The sequence below is a fragment of the Trichoderma atroviride genome, chromosome 4 (assembly GCF_020647795.1).
Source record: "Trichoderma atroviride chromosome 4, complete sequence".
Taxonomy (NCBI): Eukaryota; Fungi; Ascomycota; class Sordariomycetes; order Hypocreales; family Hypocreaceae; genus Trichoderma; species Trichoderma atroviride.
This window is the reverse complement of record NC_089403.1, coordinates 3972710-3988776: the sequence shown is the minus strand read 5'-3', so window position 1 is coordinate 3988776 and position 16067 is coordinate 3972710. Positions and strand designations below refer to the sequence as shown.

General features: G+C 52.4%; 6 protein-coding genes across 6 annotated transcripts; 1 reads left to right on the top strand and 5 right to left on the bottom strand.

The window, feature by feature from the left end:
- Window positions 1-886: 886 nt before the first annotated feature.
- Window positions 887-3041, bottom strand: TrAtP1_008693 (uncharacterized protein). The gene has a single exon (XM_066114014.1). The coding sequence runs from the start codon at window positions 2749-2751 to the stop codon at window positions 1531-1533; it is 1221 nt and encodes a 406-aa protein (XP_065970106.1). The 5' UTR covers window positions 2752-3041; the 3' UTR covers window positions 887-1530.
- An 863-nt stretch (window positions 3042-3904) lies between these two features.
- TrAtP1_008692 (uncharacterized protein) lies at window positions 3905-5208 on the bottom strand. Its single transcript, XM_066114013.1, has one exon. The coding sequence runs from the start codon at window positions 4977-4979 to the stop codon at window positions 4743-4745; it is 237 nt and encodes a 78-aa protein (XP_065970105.1). The 5' UTR covers window positions 4980-5208; the 3' UTR covers window positions 3905-4742.
- On the bottom strand, window positions 5204-8193 carry TrAtP1_008691 (uncharacterized protein). The gene is made up of 4 exons (XM_014086939.2): window positions 7967-8193; window positions 7412-7839; window positions 5788-7299; window positions 5204-5708 (listed from the first exon to the last, which is right to left on the bottom strand). The coding sequence occupies exons 2-4, from the start codon at window positions 7576-7578 to the stop codon at window positions 5675-5677; spliced, it is 1713 nt and encodes a 570-aa protein (XP_013942414.1). The 5' UTR covers window positions 7579-7839; window positions 7967-8193; the 3' UTR covers window positions 5204-5674.
- A 1957-nt stretch (window positions 8194-10150) lies between these two features.
- On the bottom strand, window positions 10151-11156 carry TrAtP1_008690 (uncharacterized protein; the record flags this gene model as incomplete). Its single annotated transcript, XM_014086938.2, has 5 exons — window positions 10151-10290; window positions 10366-10549; window positions 10688-10717; window positions 10828-10873; window positions 11113-11156. 5 exons carry the CDS (start codon window positions 11154-11156, stop codon window positions 10151-10153), a joined length of 444 nt encoding a protein of 147 aa, XP_013942413.1.
- A 1301-nt stretch (window positions 11157-12457) lies between these two features.
- Window positions 12458-14235, top strand: TrAtP1_008689 (uncharacterized protein). Its single transcript, XM_014086936.2, has 3 exons — window positions 12458-13160; window positions 13215-13551; window positions 13616-14235. The coding sequence occupies exons 1-3, from the start codon at window positions 12749-12751 to the stop codon at window positions 14037-14039; spliced, it is 1173 nt and encodes a 390-aa protein (XP_013942411.1). The 5' UTR covers window positions 12458-12748; the 3' UTR covers window positions 14040-14235.
- On the bottom strand, window positions 14236-15847 carry TrAtP1_008688 (uncharacterized protein). The gene is made up of 3 exons (XM_014086937.2): window positions 15551-15847; window positions 14460-15485; window positions 14236-14372 (listed from the first exon to the last, which is right to left on the bottom strand). The coding sequence occupies exons 1-3, from the start codon at window positions 15753-15755 to the stop codon at window positions 14326-14328; spliced, it is 1278 nt and encodes a 425-aa protein (XP_013942412.1). The 5' UTR covers window positions 15756-15847; the 3' UTR covers window positions 14236-14325.
- Window positions 15848-16067: the final 220 nt, after the last annotated feature.

Below are 16067 nucleotides of genomic sequence, written 5' to 3'. Positions count from 1 at the left end.
ACTGAATAGTGGCGTGGTTGGCTCCCACGAAATTCCATTAGCGTGTTCCGCAATTCGGAACCTGCTGAGGGAAATACCCAAAAGGAACTTTCCGAGAAAATTCCCTACCCATTAGAGGTAGTAGTCATTTTGTGTTTTTGATTGCTGTATGCAGGCTTATCAATCCAATCAGTCGATATGGGAGCAGGGGATCTTGCCATTGTATGCAGCATTCATGGCTACTCATACTCCGTCAGCTCGGGTAAAAGCATCTTCAACGGATTGATCTTGTTTAACGAGCACGTGTGCGACCAGCCATAGAGATTATGGCGTTTGTATCTTCTCTTATCGAGTCAGGCACACCGCCTTTGAGATGTGAGAGATGGACTATAGAGATATCATTACTATATACAGTCTTGAGATATAAATGACACACATTCGCAACTCTGGCTGACATCTTTTTACTCCCATCTTTTTACTCACAGCTCAGACGTATTAATTATCAAGACTATTAGTAAAAGAAGCCACACAAAGTTTGTTTATTCCGTTATTTTGCTCATCTCGTTCTTCTCCATCGCCACATACTCACATCAGCCACTAGTCTGCGTCCTTAATCTCATTAAGCTTCTTTACCTTAAAAAAAAGATTTTGCCTCCAAGGTCCCGCTCCAGGCTAAGGCACAACCGGCTTTTCTCCGCTGTAGCCCCTGGCAGAAAGCTGTAAGGGGCGTTTATACACTGCAGACGCATGGCTGTGCGTTGTTAGCAAGAAACATCCATTACATATTTGAATGGCAACGTCTGTTTACTACAGCTCAGAAAGACATCAGTATAGCTCGATAAAGAGGTCTCAGTATCATCTCGCAAAAGTGGTCTAAGCAAAATTGGAAAAAAGAAAAAAAAAATTGGTATGAATTGAAGCGGTCCATTATTAAAGATACATAAAAGCGGTTACGCAGAACAGAGCCAAAAACGCATCCGTCTGCTCTCCAAACCTCCTGAATTTCATTCGTCACATGTCGAGTAGCATCTTCCAAATCTTCCAACGTCTGTCGTCTTCTCATTTGCATAGCCCCTCTTCTATCGTTAAGCTTTCATACGTTCACATCAGTCCCAGAATCTCTTTCCCACGTCATGAGAATCACCAAGCCACCGTCGTACATTAAGCCTAATTCGCGATGAACGCAACGGGTATGGACAGTATATACAAAAGACACATGCCTTGTATGCTCCCGCCGCGGCCGTAGCTTAGCTCTCCTAGAAGCTGTAGTCGCCCAGTCGTTGAATCGACCTGGCCTTCTAGCCTCAAACTCCTCGGTGATGCCCCCTCTTTTTTTTTTTTTTTTTGTATCTCCTCTAGTGGTAGGTCTGCGTGGGCATTTCGTACACAGGCCCGCTCTGGTGGCCCATAACAGCGTTGCCATCGATTTCAGCAGCATTGGAGTCATGCCACTTGTTGGCGTTGAGGTTGTCATTGCCTAGCTCTGCTGCATCAGCATGAGCAGGAGCGAGTTGAGCAGGAGCAAGTTGGGCCGAGGGGAATGAAACAGGGCTAACGGTGTTTGCCGCTGTGGTGGTCGGGCTGGGAGTGTTGTAGGCTGAACCGTACGGCTCTGGTTTGGCATATCCAGCACGTCCATCGCCCAGAGCGGTACCACGGTAGCCCTCGGGGGCCTTGACTGGGGTACGTCCGGGGGGCAAGGAAAGCAGCAGCAGAAGCGGTGTGTGAAGACATGGGTTGCTGGTGATTACCGCCTCCACCACCGCCGCCGCCTATCGGAACTTCAGAAGCACCGACTAGATCGTCGTGATCAGGGCTAGGGCTGCGGTTGCGACGACGCCTGAGAAGCAGCAAGATGGCGGCTCCAATGAGAAGAAGGCCACCGACTCCAACGCCGACACCGATACCAGCCTTGGCGCCGGTGGACAGGCCAGAGCTGTCGGCGGCATGCGACCCATTGTTGTCTGGGGTGCCGGTATTTGAGGTGACCGGGCCAGTTGTCGACTCCACGACGCCGGTGGTAACAACAGTGGAGGTGACGGTCAAAGTGCTGGTAGTGGTGATTGTGGTCTTGGCATTAATCTGATCAGTCTCAGTGATGGTGTTGGTGATGGTAGTCTTGGAGGTTGAGGTATCCTTGAGAGTCTTGGTAACGGTATCGGTAACGGTGGTATCGCTGCCTCCATTAACAGTCACCGTCACGAAATCGGTGACGATGTCACGCGCCTCCAGGCCTCGCATAGCCAGATAGTGCTCGACATCCTCAGCGCTGGGGGCATCAGTAGGCTCGGCGTCAGCGCCGGTCCTGGGCACAATCCATCGATCTCGCTTCTGGGCAGGGCCGGTGGCCGTGGGCGTCACAAAGACGGTGGTGGTGTCGAAGACCGTCTTGGTGGCTGTTTGCGCGTCGCTGCTCGTAACAGTGGTGGTCGTAAACGCCGTGGACGTGACGACAACGGTGGTTGTTTGCGTAGTGGTCAGCGTCTTTGTGGTTGTTGACGTCTTGCCGCCCGCAGTGTTGGTGACGGTGTCGGTCTCGGTGACGGTCGTGGTGCTGCCCGCGGCGCTCGGCGAGGACGAAGAGCTGGAAGAGGTCGGAGGGGGAGCAGACGAGGTTGGCGGCGACGACGAGGTGGGCGGCGGCGTCGTCGACTCTGATGATGATGGATCATCGGCTGGGGCGGATGAGCTGCTGCTGTCGGCTCGGATCACGACTTTTGCCTGGGCAGCCCCAAGCAGCGCGCCGAGAGCGAGCGCCAGCGGCAAGCGCATTGTGGATGGTAAAAAGCAATACTCGGTCAAACTATGCGGAGCGGTAACGAGAGGCCATATAGATGGAAGCGGGCACACAATACAGAATCCCAAGCCTGGGGGGGGATGGGAAAAGAAAAAGAAAAAACTGTAGACGGCGATGTGCCAGGCGAGTGAAACAAGCGAGTGGAAGGGGTCGGTAGAGAAGGAAGTAGCAGGAGTCGACGATCAAGCCGGGCAAGAGGGCAAGAAAAGCCAGCAGCGAAAAAAAAAGCGTCCCGTTTGTTTGGAGCCCGTTTTTTGGCGCAACAATCGGTGGCGCACGCGGACTCCGGAGAAGCCACGCAGCGCCCCAGCTAGGGCAGCACCTGGGCAGGTACTGGGCCAAGTACCGATACCGCATGCGTCTGCGCAGGCAGGCCGGGGACCCGGGTACGCTCTACTGCCGGGTACTTGCAGCACCTCCACAGGCGCCCCATTCCAGTGACCTCAGGCAGCGCCTGAAAGCGAGCTCCAGGTTCAGTGTTCCCGCTGCGGGTGCGCGCAGTCCGCTAAAACGACGTCCAGGGCCGCTAATGCACCAGAGACCACAGCATGCGGCGGCGCTGTAAAAGGAACCAGACAACGTTGCGTGCGCGCAGTGGGCAGTGGGCAGATGCAAGCACAAGCACAGGCGCGCGCAGGTACCGCTACATGACAGGCTCCCTCCCTCGCATTTCGTGGCTGAAGCAGAACAAGAACAGTTGAACCAAGCAGCAGCGGCGCCTTCAAAGATCCCGCGGGCTACTATTGGGTCTCTAGCAGAGCTAGCTGCGGTACCAGTACCTCAGGAGAGTCAACAGAACAAAGGGCCCTTGGACTCGTTGAGTTTAGCCGCGAAAAAGTGGCAAAGCAGGGGGGGTCCCTCATTTGAATACGAACCGCTGCCCAGAACGCAGACCACAAGCCAAAAAGAGAATGACCAAGTGACCTGCAAGTCAAAAAGAACTGAAGAGAGGGAAAAAAAGAAGAAGAAAAAGAGGGACCCCCCTGAAACTGGCCGAGCAGCCAAAGAACTCCATCGGCCTGTCACCTGCCAGTTCGATACGAATGTACCGGTACTCCGAGGCGGCGCCGGTGCTGTCGGAGCCCTTCGCTGGCGATGCTACCTGGCCGGTCGTTTCAAGTCTTTTGGGTCTCTCGTCAAAGCGCACATTTTGATTCCTTCCAGCACACTCCGGCACTTTTCTCTGCACTGGCTGAATCATCCATCCACCGCACAACTTGGCGTATCTACCGTCATCGTCATCGTTTCAAGTTGCCGGGCCAGGGCCAGGCAGCCAGGGTCAAGTACACGCTACCGCCTCCAACCTAGCAATTGCCTGGCTCGGCAAGTAGTCGACACCCAGAATCGCCGGCACTTTGCTCAACATCGTAAGACTGACTGGCTGATCGCAGGCGAGGGCAGAGGCCTGGCCATGCGTCATGACCTGCAAAAAGACCGCACTAGCATCCAATGATGGCGGCACTAGCAGCGACATCTCTTTTTGCTCGGTGGCCTCGCTGGAGTTGTGCTGTAAAATCGCCGTATATATTTCCGTATCCTAGGGCCGATCATCGTCGTGCTACGCCATATCGCAGGCACAGAGTGCTACAACCATGTAAATACGATGCTGCTCCCAAGCTGCAATACGAGCAGGTTTCATCGCTTCCATTCCTCCTTCCAATAGCGAGGCTTATCTTATGGCCCATACAATGCCTCCGCCACAGCCTTGTAACAATGAACCATGAACCAAGGGTTCAAGCCACTTTTACACTTTTACTACCTAGTACTTACTATATTCTCTCTCTCACCACCAAAAGCGGCTGCTTACACACTTGCTTCTGTTCTGTTCTAGCCATGAGCCCAAGATAGGTAACTGATGCGAATGAGAAAAAGATGCGACGGTTTTCTATTCTTGTTCTTCTCTTCATGCCCTTACCCGTTGCTGCCAACTAAGAGTGCTAGTGCCATCCAAGGACGTCAACCAACATCATCCGCTGGAATGTCCAACCCGGCCGCTGCCCTGCTTCGGGCCACCCTCGTGATGATCCTCTTCGGGCATGACATGAAATGACGAACAGCACGTGACGCTTACGGCGTTGCTTTGGGTCTGTGCTTCTGCTTCTGCTTCGGTCAGATAGACAACGGACTGCTCATCTTCCGTATGGCTGTGCCCGAGTCCTGTCATTTTGGTGTAATCCCAGTTTGGCCGAGGATAGTAATACATGATACATAATCGTCAATGCCCATCAATAACAATGAAACGTTATCACGACATGGCCACCTGCCTCATTGTGCTGCTATCGCTGCTGGCTGATTCCCAAGCATGGGCCACTGCGTAAGCATCCTAATTTAATCTCCGCAGATCTTATACTGAAAACCCTACTGGCCATGGAATAAACAACCTGTCAAAAAAAGTTAGATATAGCCTTTGCTGACATGTGTGGATATACCCATCACGCTTCAAGTATTCAAAGTGAAAAAAGGTTTATTCACTTAATTTTATTCCAGATTTGCATGAAGCAGAGAATGTGCACACTCGTAGATTGTATATATAATATCGTCTCTCATCTAGCTTGGAATATTTGACAAAACACAACACCTCCTCTCTCACTCACTCTTATATCGCTACCCTCCTCCTCCTCCTCCTCTTTGTCAGCTCTCCCCCTCTAGCCGCTTGCCAACAGTTTACGTTGTATGCTTCGCGTCCAGCGCAAGAGCTTTTTGGATGAAAAATTATTACGTTTATAGATAAAAGGGGAGAATTCGTTTCTCTATCCACCAACCGAGAGCAGAGAGGCTTTTTGGTATCGTGAGAGGGGGGGACAGAGTGAACCGACAAAGTGAAAGAAAACAAAGAATGAAGGAAAATGAAAAAAGGACACGGCAGCAGAAAAAAAAAAGCCCAATTGAGGTATTGACTTAGAAGTTTTCCTTGCCCCAGACGAATGAAAACCTGGATAAAAACCGAATTAGTAAAACTGTACCCTCACCACCGCGCGACTAATGTATGAAACTCAATTAGAAAAACTTACTCAGGGTCCGTATACTTGTTGCAGTAAACGTGCAACGAACTTCCCAATCCCTTGGGTCCACAGAAGAACACACCCGCCTCAGCAGGCGTGTGCAGCTTCCGGATGCCTCGGAAAATCATGTCCCAGTTGGGACGGCCAAAGTTGGTGGGACTCCTCAGGCCCGTAATGGCATCCTTGTCGGCGTTTGCGTCGTTGATCATGATGTTTGTGGCATCGTCCGCCTTGATCTTGGCCGTCAGGTACGTGTGGATCTCGATGCGGTTGTCCACGTCCTGCGCCTCGACGGCCAGCAGCAGCGAGCGGAACCACTCAAAGGATCCAAAGTCTCGGCAGATCCAGAAGAAGTAGACCTTGCGCAGGCGCGTCTTCTGCTGCGGGTAGTTCATGCGGTACCAGATGGACTTGAGGATCGAGGCAAAAGGGGTGACGCCAATGCCGGCGCCGACGAGGACCGCCACTTCGTACTTGAAGACGTCCTCGGAGGCTGATCCGAAGGGGCCGTCGATGTAGACTCGGGGCAGGACGCGCTTCAGGGCTGGGTCGGTGTTTTCGTCGCCGGAAACGCCAACGACCTTGCTCGAGCTGCCCTTCTTGTCCCACTCGCAGCCCAGAATGGCCGAGACCTCCTTGGTAAAGTCACCCACGCAGCGCATGTGGATGGAGATGTAGTCCTCCTCGGGGGCGCTCGTCAGGGTAAACGGGTGGTACTGCCAGAGAGACACGGCCGGGCAGCAGAAGAAGATGTACTGGCCGGCTCGCGTCTTGGTGTTCTCCTTCTTGATCTGGATCTCGCAGACGTTGCTGGGGTGCTGGATGACCTTTGAAATGTACGTCTTGTGGTGTCCGCGGATCTCTCGCGCGATTCTCTCCGCCAGGTAGATGAATCCTCCGTACATCCAGTACTGCCAAAACACACCAATAGCCGAGGGCCCAATGCTGGTGCAAAACGGCGCCACGTCAGGCTGAATCATGCAGAAGGCTCCGTGGATGGCCCAGAAGATGAAGAAGATGATGAACATGTGGTGGGTGTACCAGAATCGCTCGTAGTTGGCTCGTCGAGGCTTCTCGATCGAGGTGAAGACCATGCCCATGAGCGCAATCAACATGATGTATCCCGTCCAGCCGGGGCCAGAGGCGAAGTTGGCAAGCAGCCAGCCATAGACTCCCAGGTTGTTCTTGATGGCCACCTGCGCAAAGTTGTTCCAGTGAGCAATGGTGTGGGCCCAGGAGAAGAAGACAATCGACCAGGCCGTCGTGATGTGGAAGGTGATGTTCTTGTCGAATTGGATAACGCCGTTGAGGGGAGTCTGTCGGAGCAGCGAGATGAGGGTTCTGCAGACGGGGAAGAGGATGATGCCGACGTCGACGTGGAGGACCAGCGCAGAGGCTCGCGCAATGACGAATGTGAAGCCAAAGATGCTTCGAGCCGTCGCCAAGCTGTCTTTGAGGCCGTAGTGAACGCAAGCAAAGGCGAAAATCAGGGCGTGGGCGAGAATAAAGACGAAGACGAACCTGCGCGTGTTGTTAGTAAACTGGGAGGTTTTGCTTGTCTTGTTCCCCGATGCTCTTTTCTTTCTCACGATTCCGTATCAAATCCAATAAGAGGAAAATACAATGCACGTACACTCTTCGGTAACCCTCGTTAATCATCCATCGATCGAATTTCTCCCGGTTCGTCAGCTCCTGCTGCTTCTCCTGTGTCATCTCTCCAGAGAGCAGCATCCGCGTCAGGGGCGTCCATCTGGACCGCTCCGTCTGGCGCTCATAGCTCTCATACTCTTCGTATCCCATTGTCGCTAGTGAAAAAAATCGAAATGATATAAAAAAAAAGTCTCCTTCTGTAGTATCCCAGTAGATTGTCGACGCCCTTTGTTTCTATTTTCGAAGCTAGAAGCGCCCAGCTGGCGCAACGCAAATTATCGTTGAGTCGGTATCGGTAGAGTTCAGATCCCGCTGAACGAGCAGCAGCTGGTCGGTAAGAGACAATGGAATAAAATCAATGAGCGAAAAAGGCCGTGGCGAAGAGAAGGAAAGAAAGAAATGTCCCGAGATCTATAGACGCCCCTAAATATCAGCACCCAGAATAAACAAACAGAAAGCAACAATTGGATCGTGGGAAAGGTCTTTTGTGGTTGAGTCGCGACAACCCCCCTTATAAGTGCTGCAGAGAAGAACGTACCAAAAGTTTGAACAATACAAACTCGACCTGCCTTGCGATCAACGCAACCCACGGGGAATCCAACAAACGCAAAAGGAATAATTAAAAAATAAAGACGACGACGGCGGCGGAGCAACAGAAAGAAAAGAAGGAAATCAAAAACAAGAGCTAGAGAAAAGAAACCATCGGCTTGTGGGAGACGCCAACTGTTTCCTCGTCTCCAGGGGCGCCTGTTTCCTGCTCCAGCCAGAACCGGCACCAAGCGATTTCGCTAACACCGCTGGCCTGGTCCCCTGTTACAGACATCTGGGCTCGACTCACGCAACGACTGCCGGCGCATGGGTCCTCGTGGCCAATTAGCGTGCGGTGCGCCGCGTCTCGAAACAGACCATTGACTGCCAAGGGCGCCTTTTTCGCCGTTTCGCTAGCCTGGTGCCTACGCAAGTGCGTGTTATCGCTGGTTTCAATGGCAATGGGGCTTTACAGTAGCATCAGCAGCAACGCAGTTTGTTGTTGTCCCCTGCGAGATCGCCCAAGGCTACGGAGCTTTTTACTGTACATGTTTACGACGTTGAATCTAGCTGTTCACGGAGCTCTCTCGATCTCTTCAAGGGCCACTTTCTGGCTCCATGCTTCTCAACTGTATTCGATGGATTCGACAGCTATGGAGCTGGGCTTCTCCCATATTAACACGGAGTTGCTAGACCAGGACCAACTTCTCCACTGTACGCCCCAGGTAAAAAGGTGAGAAAGCCGCCGCCTGTAACTAGGTCTAGAAATGCAAAAATCCTTCAGCCAGCAGTACTGATTATCAACACACAAAAATTCACTGCAATTGTCTGCAGCCCGGCAAGTCGGAGCGCTAATAATAAATCACCGGGTTTCACAACAAGTGGAAAATCATTCGATTTCTTCATCCTGCCGTTTTACATTTCCCGCCTTTGCTCTCCCCCCCTCCCCGGCTCTTATTTCCCACCCCGCATGCATTGATGAATTTCCATGCCTATTCAAATCCCACAGGCTTTCTCGCCAGGGGGGGGTAAAGAGGCCCCCGCTGCGGAAAGGAGGCTGAGCGCGAGGCTTCATGAAACACACGATGCGACAAGAGCTGTGACGGCTCGTGCTCTTGGCGCTTGCCGCTTGACCCGCGCAAGTGTTTGACCAGCTCTTCTTGTCGTCTTTATACTTGAATGTCGTCGTCATCTACATTTTGTTATAATTCTTCCTTCTTTTTCTTTCTTTTGCCAGGTATCATCACTAGCAGCACCAAACAACGCTAATCATGGGTATCCCCGTGCATTCCGTGGCTTATACGCCCGTACGAGATCGGATCTTTGCCGCTGTGGCTATTCCGGCGACTACTACGACTAGCACCCGTTTCTCCTTGTAGATTGCATATTAGTGCTGGAATCATACAGGTGCAATATTCCTTTCCGTCTTTTGATTTTTACAACTTCATTCTCAACAGGTAGTCATTTGCTCTGTTGGTCCAAGAATGAAGGCTCAACACCACCAGTATATCCACGTTTCTGTCCTCGTTGAACGTTAGATAATTAGTTCTGTTGCTATTCAGGACAACCCTCAACCGACCTCCAAATCAGTTGCACCTCTCAGAGCCGTAGAATGTCAGCGTATTGATGATTCTGGAGAAACCTTTGGAGTCTTGTACATCAGTAAAATGGGTGCGGCTGATGAGCATCCATCACTGTTGAACCATTCGATATGAGTGGCAAAACCTTATTCTACGGCGCCACAAGGCGCATACACGCATGAAATCATGTCATTCATTTCACTGAATCAACTACGCATCAGTCACAAGCAAGATCGTGCATCCCGAGCCAAGTAAAAACATTCTTAAGAGAGACGTAATTAATCAGATGCCTGTTTCTGGATGCAAATAACGCGGTATTGATGCAAACCCAAAGTTAACCAGCCGCATAAGCCCTTAGAATAGCGGATATATCTGTCTAGTCTGCCACCTGTCCGCCGGCCATGCGGCTCCCCTGACATCATTCACCCAGTGTGCTTGAAGGAATGATAGAATAGCAAAGAGAAAAGCTTGGTCTGTCCGCTTCCCACTACCATCCCACTCGACCGGTTACAACGCAAAAGGGTCGCCAAACATGCCGCACCGTCATTTCGTGATAGAGGACGTCAAACACCCAGCGCCATCAAACCCCCCCAAAAGAAACCGTTTGATCTTGCCTAGACGGCGTACTTGCGGGTCCACTCCCGAGCGGTGGCCTCGTATCGGGGCCGGTCGGTCTTGTACACGTGCGCAATCTCGGGCACGAGCGGATCATCGGGGTTCGGGTCTGTGAGCATAGAGCAGATAGATAGCAGAACTATCGAGGCGTGATATGTCAGCCATTTGGATTTCCAAAGCAATTCTCTTCCTGGGATGTAAAATAGGGGCCTACCTTTAGAAATGGTCAGAGCAGGGCTCCACTGGTCTCTCAGAATGTCGAGACAGATGCTGCCGTTGCTGTTGATGTTGGGGTGGTAGATTCTGGTAGAGAAGTTGACTTTCGGAGGTTTGAAGGGGTAGTCAGTGGGGAACTGAATCTTCAGGAAGAAGACGCCTCCTGAGTATGGTGAATCACCCTGTGGCGATCGTTAGTTTTTTGTCCTCCAAGAAGCCGTAGTTGAGCGTATATAAAGCGTTTTCATCGTATTGCAGGCCATAAGACCAAAGATGCTTCCTGATGCCCAAAAATGCTGCACTTGAGGGTATCAACTTACGGGTCCCATAATAGTAGCTTGCCAGTGGAACTGTGAAGCCTGTTAGTCTATATTCATTCGCAACTCTTCCATCCCGCTGGCCGAGCAACAGCCAGCCGTTTTCGATGGGTTTAGAGCACATAGAGATGGGTCCAACTTACCAGATCTTCGCCGACAGGGCCGGCAGAGCAGGAGGATGGCGGGTCGCTAGTCGGTCAAAAATGTCAGTACACACAGCTTCTTGGGTCGAAATATCCTGCCGCTTCGTGCCAGACTCGCCAAAAGTCGAGCATTCAGTCCATGTCGTGGTTTGTGAGACCCCCGCTCAGCTGAGCCCCACCTCACACGACGGCTTGGGCCTCAAAAACGACGACACTCCCTGACGAAAGCATCCGGCGAGAGCACAAAGGGACACGGGCATAGGGGCGGAATAGAGGGAGATTTACGTGCCGAGGTCCTTAAGCTCCTTGTTGATGCGCTTCAAGGCCATTGTGATGAGAATATGTGGTATCTAAGGGGGTGGTGGGAGATCGATCTCGGATCGAGGCTGGTGGCAGACTGGCGTCAGTATTTGCGTCGATGCAGCCCGGACGGGTCGGGTGGCCGTCTGGCGGAGAAGCGGCACTCACGAGAGGAGAAAGAATCAAAAAGATCCCAGGCGGACGATGGAGACGATGCAAGGCGACCGTCTGCGCGTCCAAGAAATGCGATGAAGATTTTATGTGATGGTGGTTGCGCAGTCCCTGATGGCGGTGCTGTGCAGATCCAGGAGAGTTTGTATGTCGAAGTGGAGGGGTTGGAAGGGAAGAGAAGAGAAAGGCACAGTAAATCGCTGTAGGCGGTAGTAGTCTTAGCGGTAGTCAGAAAAAAAAGAGCGGGCTGAACAGCAGCGGTGGCTGAACTACGGTACATGTGTTTTGTAGGTAACGCCAACCGCCTAAAAAGTCCAGTCGGTTTATTAATTTTTTTTTTTTTTCCTTTTTCTTCCAAGGTCCAGCTGGAGTTCAAGGCTATTGGGCCACAAAGGTGGCTGGACACCGCCACTGCTGCACCGCCCTTGGGCCGTGACCCGGACACTAACAGGCGTGCAGCGGATCTGCGCGCAAATCGTGATAGCGGCGAATGGACCGACACATTACGGCCCAAAGGTGACATGTTGCCATGTCATTCTCTCGTCTTCGGTGATCGCCTGGGCCGACAAATGGCGGTGCTGGGCGCATGGGCGAGTGAAAGCAGCCGTAGCAGCACTCATTGCTGATGTACTCTCGTTACCTGCATGGTTCTCGGGATTCACGCACCGTGATGTCCCATATGTAAGGATGACCAATGATGGCCTAATTTCGGCGCCAGGACTCATGATTGGAGGTTAAGCCGCTGATGCATGATGGGCATGTTAAGCCCGTTTCTCTTGATTAGGTACTCGACGATGCCGCCAGTGCAAGTCGTGATGATTACCTTGATCCTAATTGGGCAGTATGTCGACACAGTGAGAGGTAGCAGATCCAGGTGTAATTATCCAACTGCTACACTTTCAACTCGCCAATACGTGGATAGAAGCAGACTTGTAGATGCAGTAGCATTCTGTATGGAGCACCATCTCGTAGCGCAGTCCCGTCACCCAAAAGCGTCTGGAAGCCGTCAATTCAGTGGCATGCCACGGATCTCTCATGGCACCCCACGGTGGGGTTTCTGGCGACATCGGAGAATCTCGCTCAAGTTTGGCGCGTGGTGACTCAAGAGGCTTGCTATAGAGCAGTATAATTCTGCGACTCGGCTAGATTTTTTTTTCTTGCCTTGTCAATAAAACCAAACAACTTTTGCTTTTCTTAGATTCTTGCTTCAGCCTTGAATTCATAGACGCAATTCCATCTTCATTAACGTCTTTTTCTGTAAGAAAACTATACGTCAATTGAATCTTTTCTATCCAATTGCCCCTCCAATTTCTGCACTTTATCACGTATCGTCATTAGTGCAGACATTCCCCTCCACCCCTCCATACCTTGCATCTTGTCAACTCAACACCACACAACCTGTCACTTACGCAAAGCCTTTCAGTCTAGACCAATTCCTTTCAAAAACAAAATGTCAGGATATCCCGCCCTTCTCTTGCGAGCGGAGCAGAAGCCCCTCGAGCACCGATCCTTCTCTCCCGCCGTCATCAAGTCTCTGATCGAAGCCGGCTACCCCGTCACCGTCGAGCGCTCCTCCACCGATCCCAACTTCAAGCGGATATTCGAGGACTCAGAATACGAGGCTGCCGGAGCCAAGCTTGTCGAATCCGGCGTCTGGCCAAATGCCCCTCAGGGCACCATTGTCCTTGGTCTCAAGGAGCTCCCCGAAGAAAACTTCCCTCTCAAGAACGACTTCATCCACTTCGCCCATTGCTACAAGGGCCAGAAGGGCCATCAAGAGGTTCTCAGCCGATTCCCCCGAGGCGGCTCTGTACTTTACGATTTGGAATTTCTGGTCGACTCTGTAGGAAGACGTGTTTCGGGTATGGAAATATAATCTCTTTTATCTAATATTTACTTACTCATTCTCTTTACAGCATTTGGCTATCATGCTGGTTTCACTGGCGCTGCTCTTGGCGTCAAGACCTGGGCCTGGCAGCTCGCTCACCCCGGCGAGAAGCTCCCCTCAGTCGCCACATTCACCGACGGCCGAGGCTACTACATGAACGAGGACGAGCTTGTTGAGCAGATTCGCAAGGATCTTGCAGAGGGCGAGAAGAAGCTGGGACGTAAGCCTACTGCTTTCGTCTTGGGCGCCCTTGGTCGATGCGGTACCGGTGCCTGCGACCTGTTCCTCAAGGCTGGTCTTCCCGAGGAGAACCTCACCCGCTGGGATCTCGCCGAGACCAAGGACCGTAACGGTCCTTACAAGGAGTAAGTTTTCCGTTGCTCTTTTCATCGAGCCAGAGCTCATTACTAACCATTCTTCTTTCTATAGAATCGCCGAGCACGACATCTTCCTCAACGCCATCTACCTCTCCAAGCCCATCCCCCCCTTCGTCAACAACGACCTCCTGTCACAAGCTGGCCGCAACCTCAGCGTTGTCATCGACGTCTCGTGCGATACCACCAACCCTCACAACCCCATCCCCATCTACGACATCAACACCACCTTTGACGATCCCACCGTCCCTGTCAAGGTTGAGAACGACCAAAACTCAACGCCCCTCTCCGTCATCAGCATCGACCACCTTCCCTCCATGCTTCCTCGCGAGGCCAGCGAGTCATTCAGCGAGGGCCTCAAGGAGTCATTGCTTCAGCTCAAGGACCGAAGCACAGCCAGAGTTTGGGCTGATGCCGAGAAGCTGTTTAACGAAAAGGTGGCACTGCTCCCAGAGGCGCTGCGCACCAAGGAGGTTTAAAGGAAAAAGGGAGAAAACGAAAAACAAATGTTAGTGAAGATGATCAATGAGCATGGGATTAAAAAATGTTAGGGTAATAGAAACGGGAGCATAAAAATGGGACGCTTTGATATACGCTGAAGAGAAGTATATAAAGTGCATAGAGAAGTTGACTAAATGAATACAAGTGGCCGATTGGCTTGATGTTATTACAAATCAATTCCTTAAATGCTGAATCTGGTGCAACCAAGTGGTTCTGTCAATGTGTGTTTATACGCTTAGTTTCATTCTCTACGGCGAGTATAGTCTACACAAAAGCTTGAATTCCTGTGATTGCTCTGCCCAATATCAAACCTAAAATAATCGTTAGCACGAGCTCGTTTGCTTCAATAACAAAAAGAGGAGAAGAGAAAGAAAAAAAACGTGCAAAAGGGTACTCACTGTGAATATCGCTCTGTCCCTCATACGTCTGTGTCACAAACAAGTTCGCAACATGTCTTCCAATGTGATACTCATCGCTCACGGCATTTCCTCCAAAAACCTCCTGCAGCACACGCACGTTGCGCAGCGCAGCGTCGCAGTTCTGTCTCTTCACCATGCTAATCATCTCCGGCGTCACCTTGCCCTCGTCCTTGAGGCGGCCGACCTGCACCGCAGCCAGGGTGCCATAGGCGGCGTCGGTGGCGGCGTCGGCGAGCTTCTTCTGGATGAGCTGGTACTTTGCCAGCGGGTTGCCCTTGAACTGCTTGCGCTCCAGGGAGTAGGTGCGGGCGCGGGCAATGGCATCCTCGAGAGCGCCGACTACGCCGAGGGAGATGCCGTATCTTGCGCTGTTGAGGCAGCTGAACGGTCCCTTGAGGCCTTCGACCTCGGGGAACATGTTTGCTTCTGGGACGGGGACGTCGTCCATCTGGATCATGCCCGTGATGGAGGCCCGAAGGCCATTCTTGTCCTTGATGGCGGGCGTCTCCAGCGTGCCGGGAGGGCAATCCTTGCGCTCAACCAGGAAGCCCCTGATCTTGCCCGTCTCCTGCAGCTTGGCCCACACCAGCAGCACGTCGGCAATGGGGCTGTTTGTGATCCAGGTCTTTGCGCCGCTCAGAGACAAGTAGCCCTTCTTCGTCGGGTGCGGCTTCGCGATGCTCTCCATGCTGCCCGGGTCGCTGCCGTGGTTGGGCTCCGTCAGGCCAAACGCGCCAATGAGCCTGCCCCTGGCCATCTCCGGGAGGAATCTCTCCTTTTGCTCTGCGCTGCCGAACTCGTAGATGCCGCCCATGACGAGGGACGACTGGACGGACATGCCTGATCGGTAGCCGCTGTCGACGCGCTCGACTGCCCGTGTGATGAGGCCGCCGGCTACTGAGGATACGCCAGCGCATCCGTAGCCCTTGATACCGGAGCCCAAAAGGCCTAGCTCGCCCATCTCTTCGAGGATCTTGGGGTCGTAGTGTTCGTCTCGGTAGGCCTCTAGAGCAAGGAAGCCAAAGGAGTCAGCAGGTACATGAGAAGGGATGTTCGAATTAAGTTCATACGCAGGACTCTGGGCTGTAGCCGCTCCTGGCAGTATCTCTCTGCCGTCTCTGCAATGGCCAGCTCCTCCTCGGTAAAGAGATTCTTCGCATTCAGAGGATCCTGCCAGTCGAACGCGGGGCCGGCACCGGTAGCATAGCTTCTCGCAGCAATTGGCCTCGCCGACGCCGCATTGCGGGCAAATGCCCTGAAGGATTGTCGCAGCATATTCAGTGAGTTTCAAAAAAAGAATTGACAGATTGGTATCAAAGGCGTGAGGAAGGGTGTTGCGACAGCGTTTATCGTATGGTCTTATGGCCTCCAGCTCGGCTCACTATCGGCAGCGGAGCTTCCCCAGACTTGGACCTCGGAGCCACTAGGGCGAGCACTAATCCGATGAAACCCGCGCCGGAAGACACAAAACTCCACACTGGCATCTCCACCGCCAGCAGCCGCTGCACATGATGCGGCGCCTGGATTTAATCCTCCGTAGGATGCCTTAGTAGGGGCTAGCATGGCGGTATAAGCAGGCTAAAAATG

Excerpts from the sequence above, each read along its gene's own strand:
- TrAtP1_008693 (XM_066114014.1), bottom strand. The coding sequence starts at position 2,751 with ATGCGCTTGCCGCTGGCGCTCGCTCTCGGCGCGCTGCTTGGGGCTGCC.
- TrAtP1_008692 (XM_066114013.1), bottom strand. The coding sequence starts at position 4,979 with ATGTATTACTATCCTCGGCCAAACTGGGATTACACCAAAATGACAGGA.
- TrAtP1_008691 (XM_014086939.2), bottom strand. The coding sequence starts at position 7,578 with ATGGGATACGAAGAGTATGAGAGCTATGAGCGCCAGACGGAGCGGTCC. Across the intron at positions 7,300-7,411 it reads AACGAGGGTTACCGAAGAGT|GTTCGTCTTCGTCTTTATTC; the intron begins GTACGTGCATTG and ends CAACACGCGCAG. Across the intron at positions 5,709-5,787 it reads AACAAGTATACGGACCCTGA|GTTTTCATTCGTCTGGGGCA; the intron begins GTAAGTTTTTCT and ends GTTTTTATCCAG.
- TrAtP1_008689 (XM_014086936.2), top strand. The coding sequence starts at position 12,749 with ATGTCAGGATATCCCGCCCTTCTCTTGCGAGCGGAGCAGAAGCCCCTC. Across the intron at positions 13,161-13,214 it reads TGTAGGAAGACGTGTTTCGG|CATTTGGCTATCATGCTGGT; the intron begins GTATGGAAATAT and ends TTCTCTTTACAG. Across the intron at positions 13,552-13,615 it reads CGTAACGGTCCTTACAAGGA|AATCGCCGAGCACGACATCT; the intron begins GTAAGTTTTCCG and ends TTCTTTCTATAG.
- TrAtP1_008688 (XM_014086937.2), bottom strand. The coding sequence starts at position 15,755 with ATGCTGCGACAATCCTTCAGGGCATTTGCCCGCAATGCGGCGTCGGCG. Across the intron at positions 15,486-15,550 it reads GCTACAGCCCAGAGTCCTGC|AGGCCTACCGAGACGAACAC; the intron begins GTATGAACTTAA and ends TCCTTGCTCTAG. Across the intron at positions 14,373-14,459 it reads GGGACAGAGCGATATTCACA|GTTTGATATTGGGCAGAGCA; the intron begins GTGAGTACCCTT and ends CGATTATTTTAG.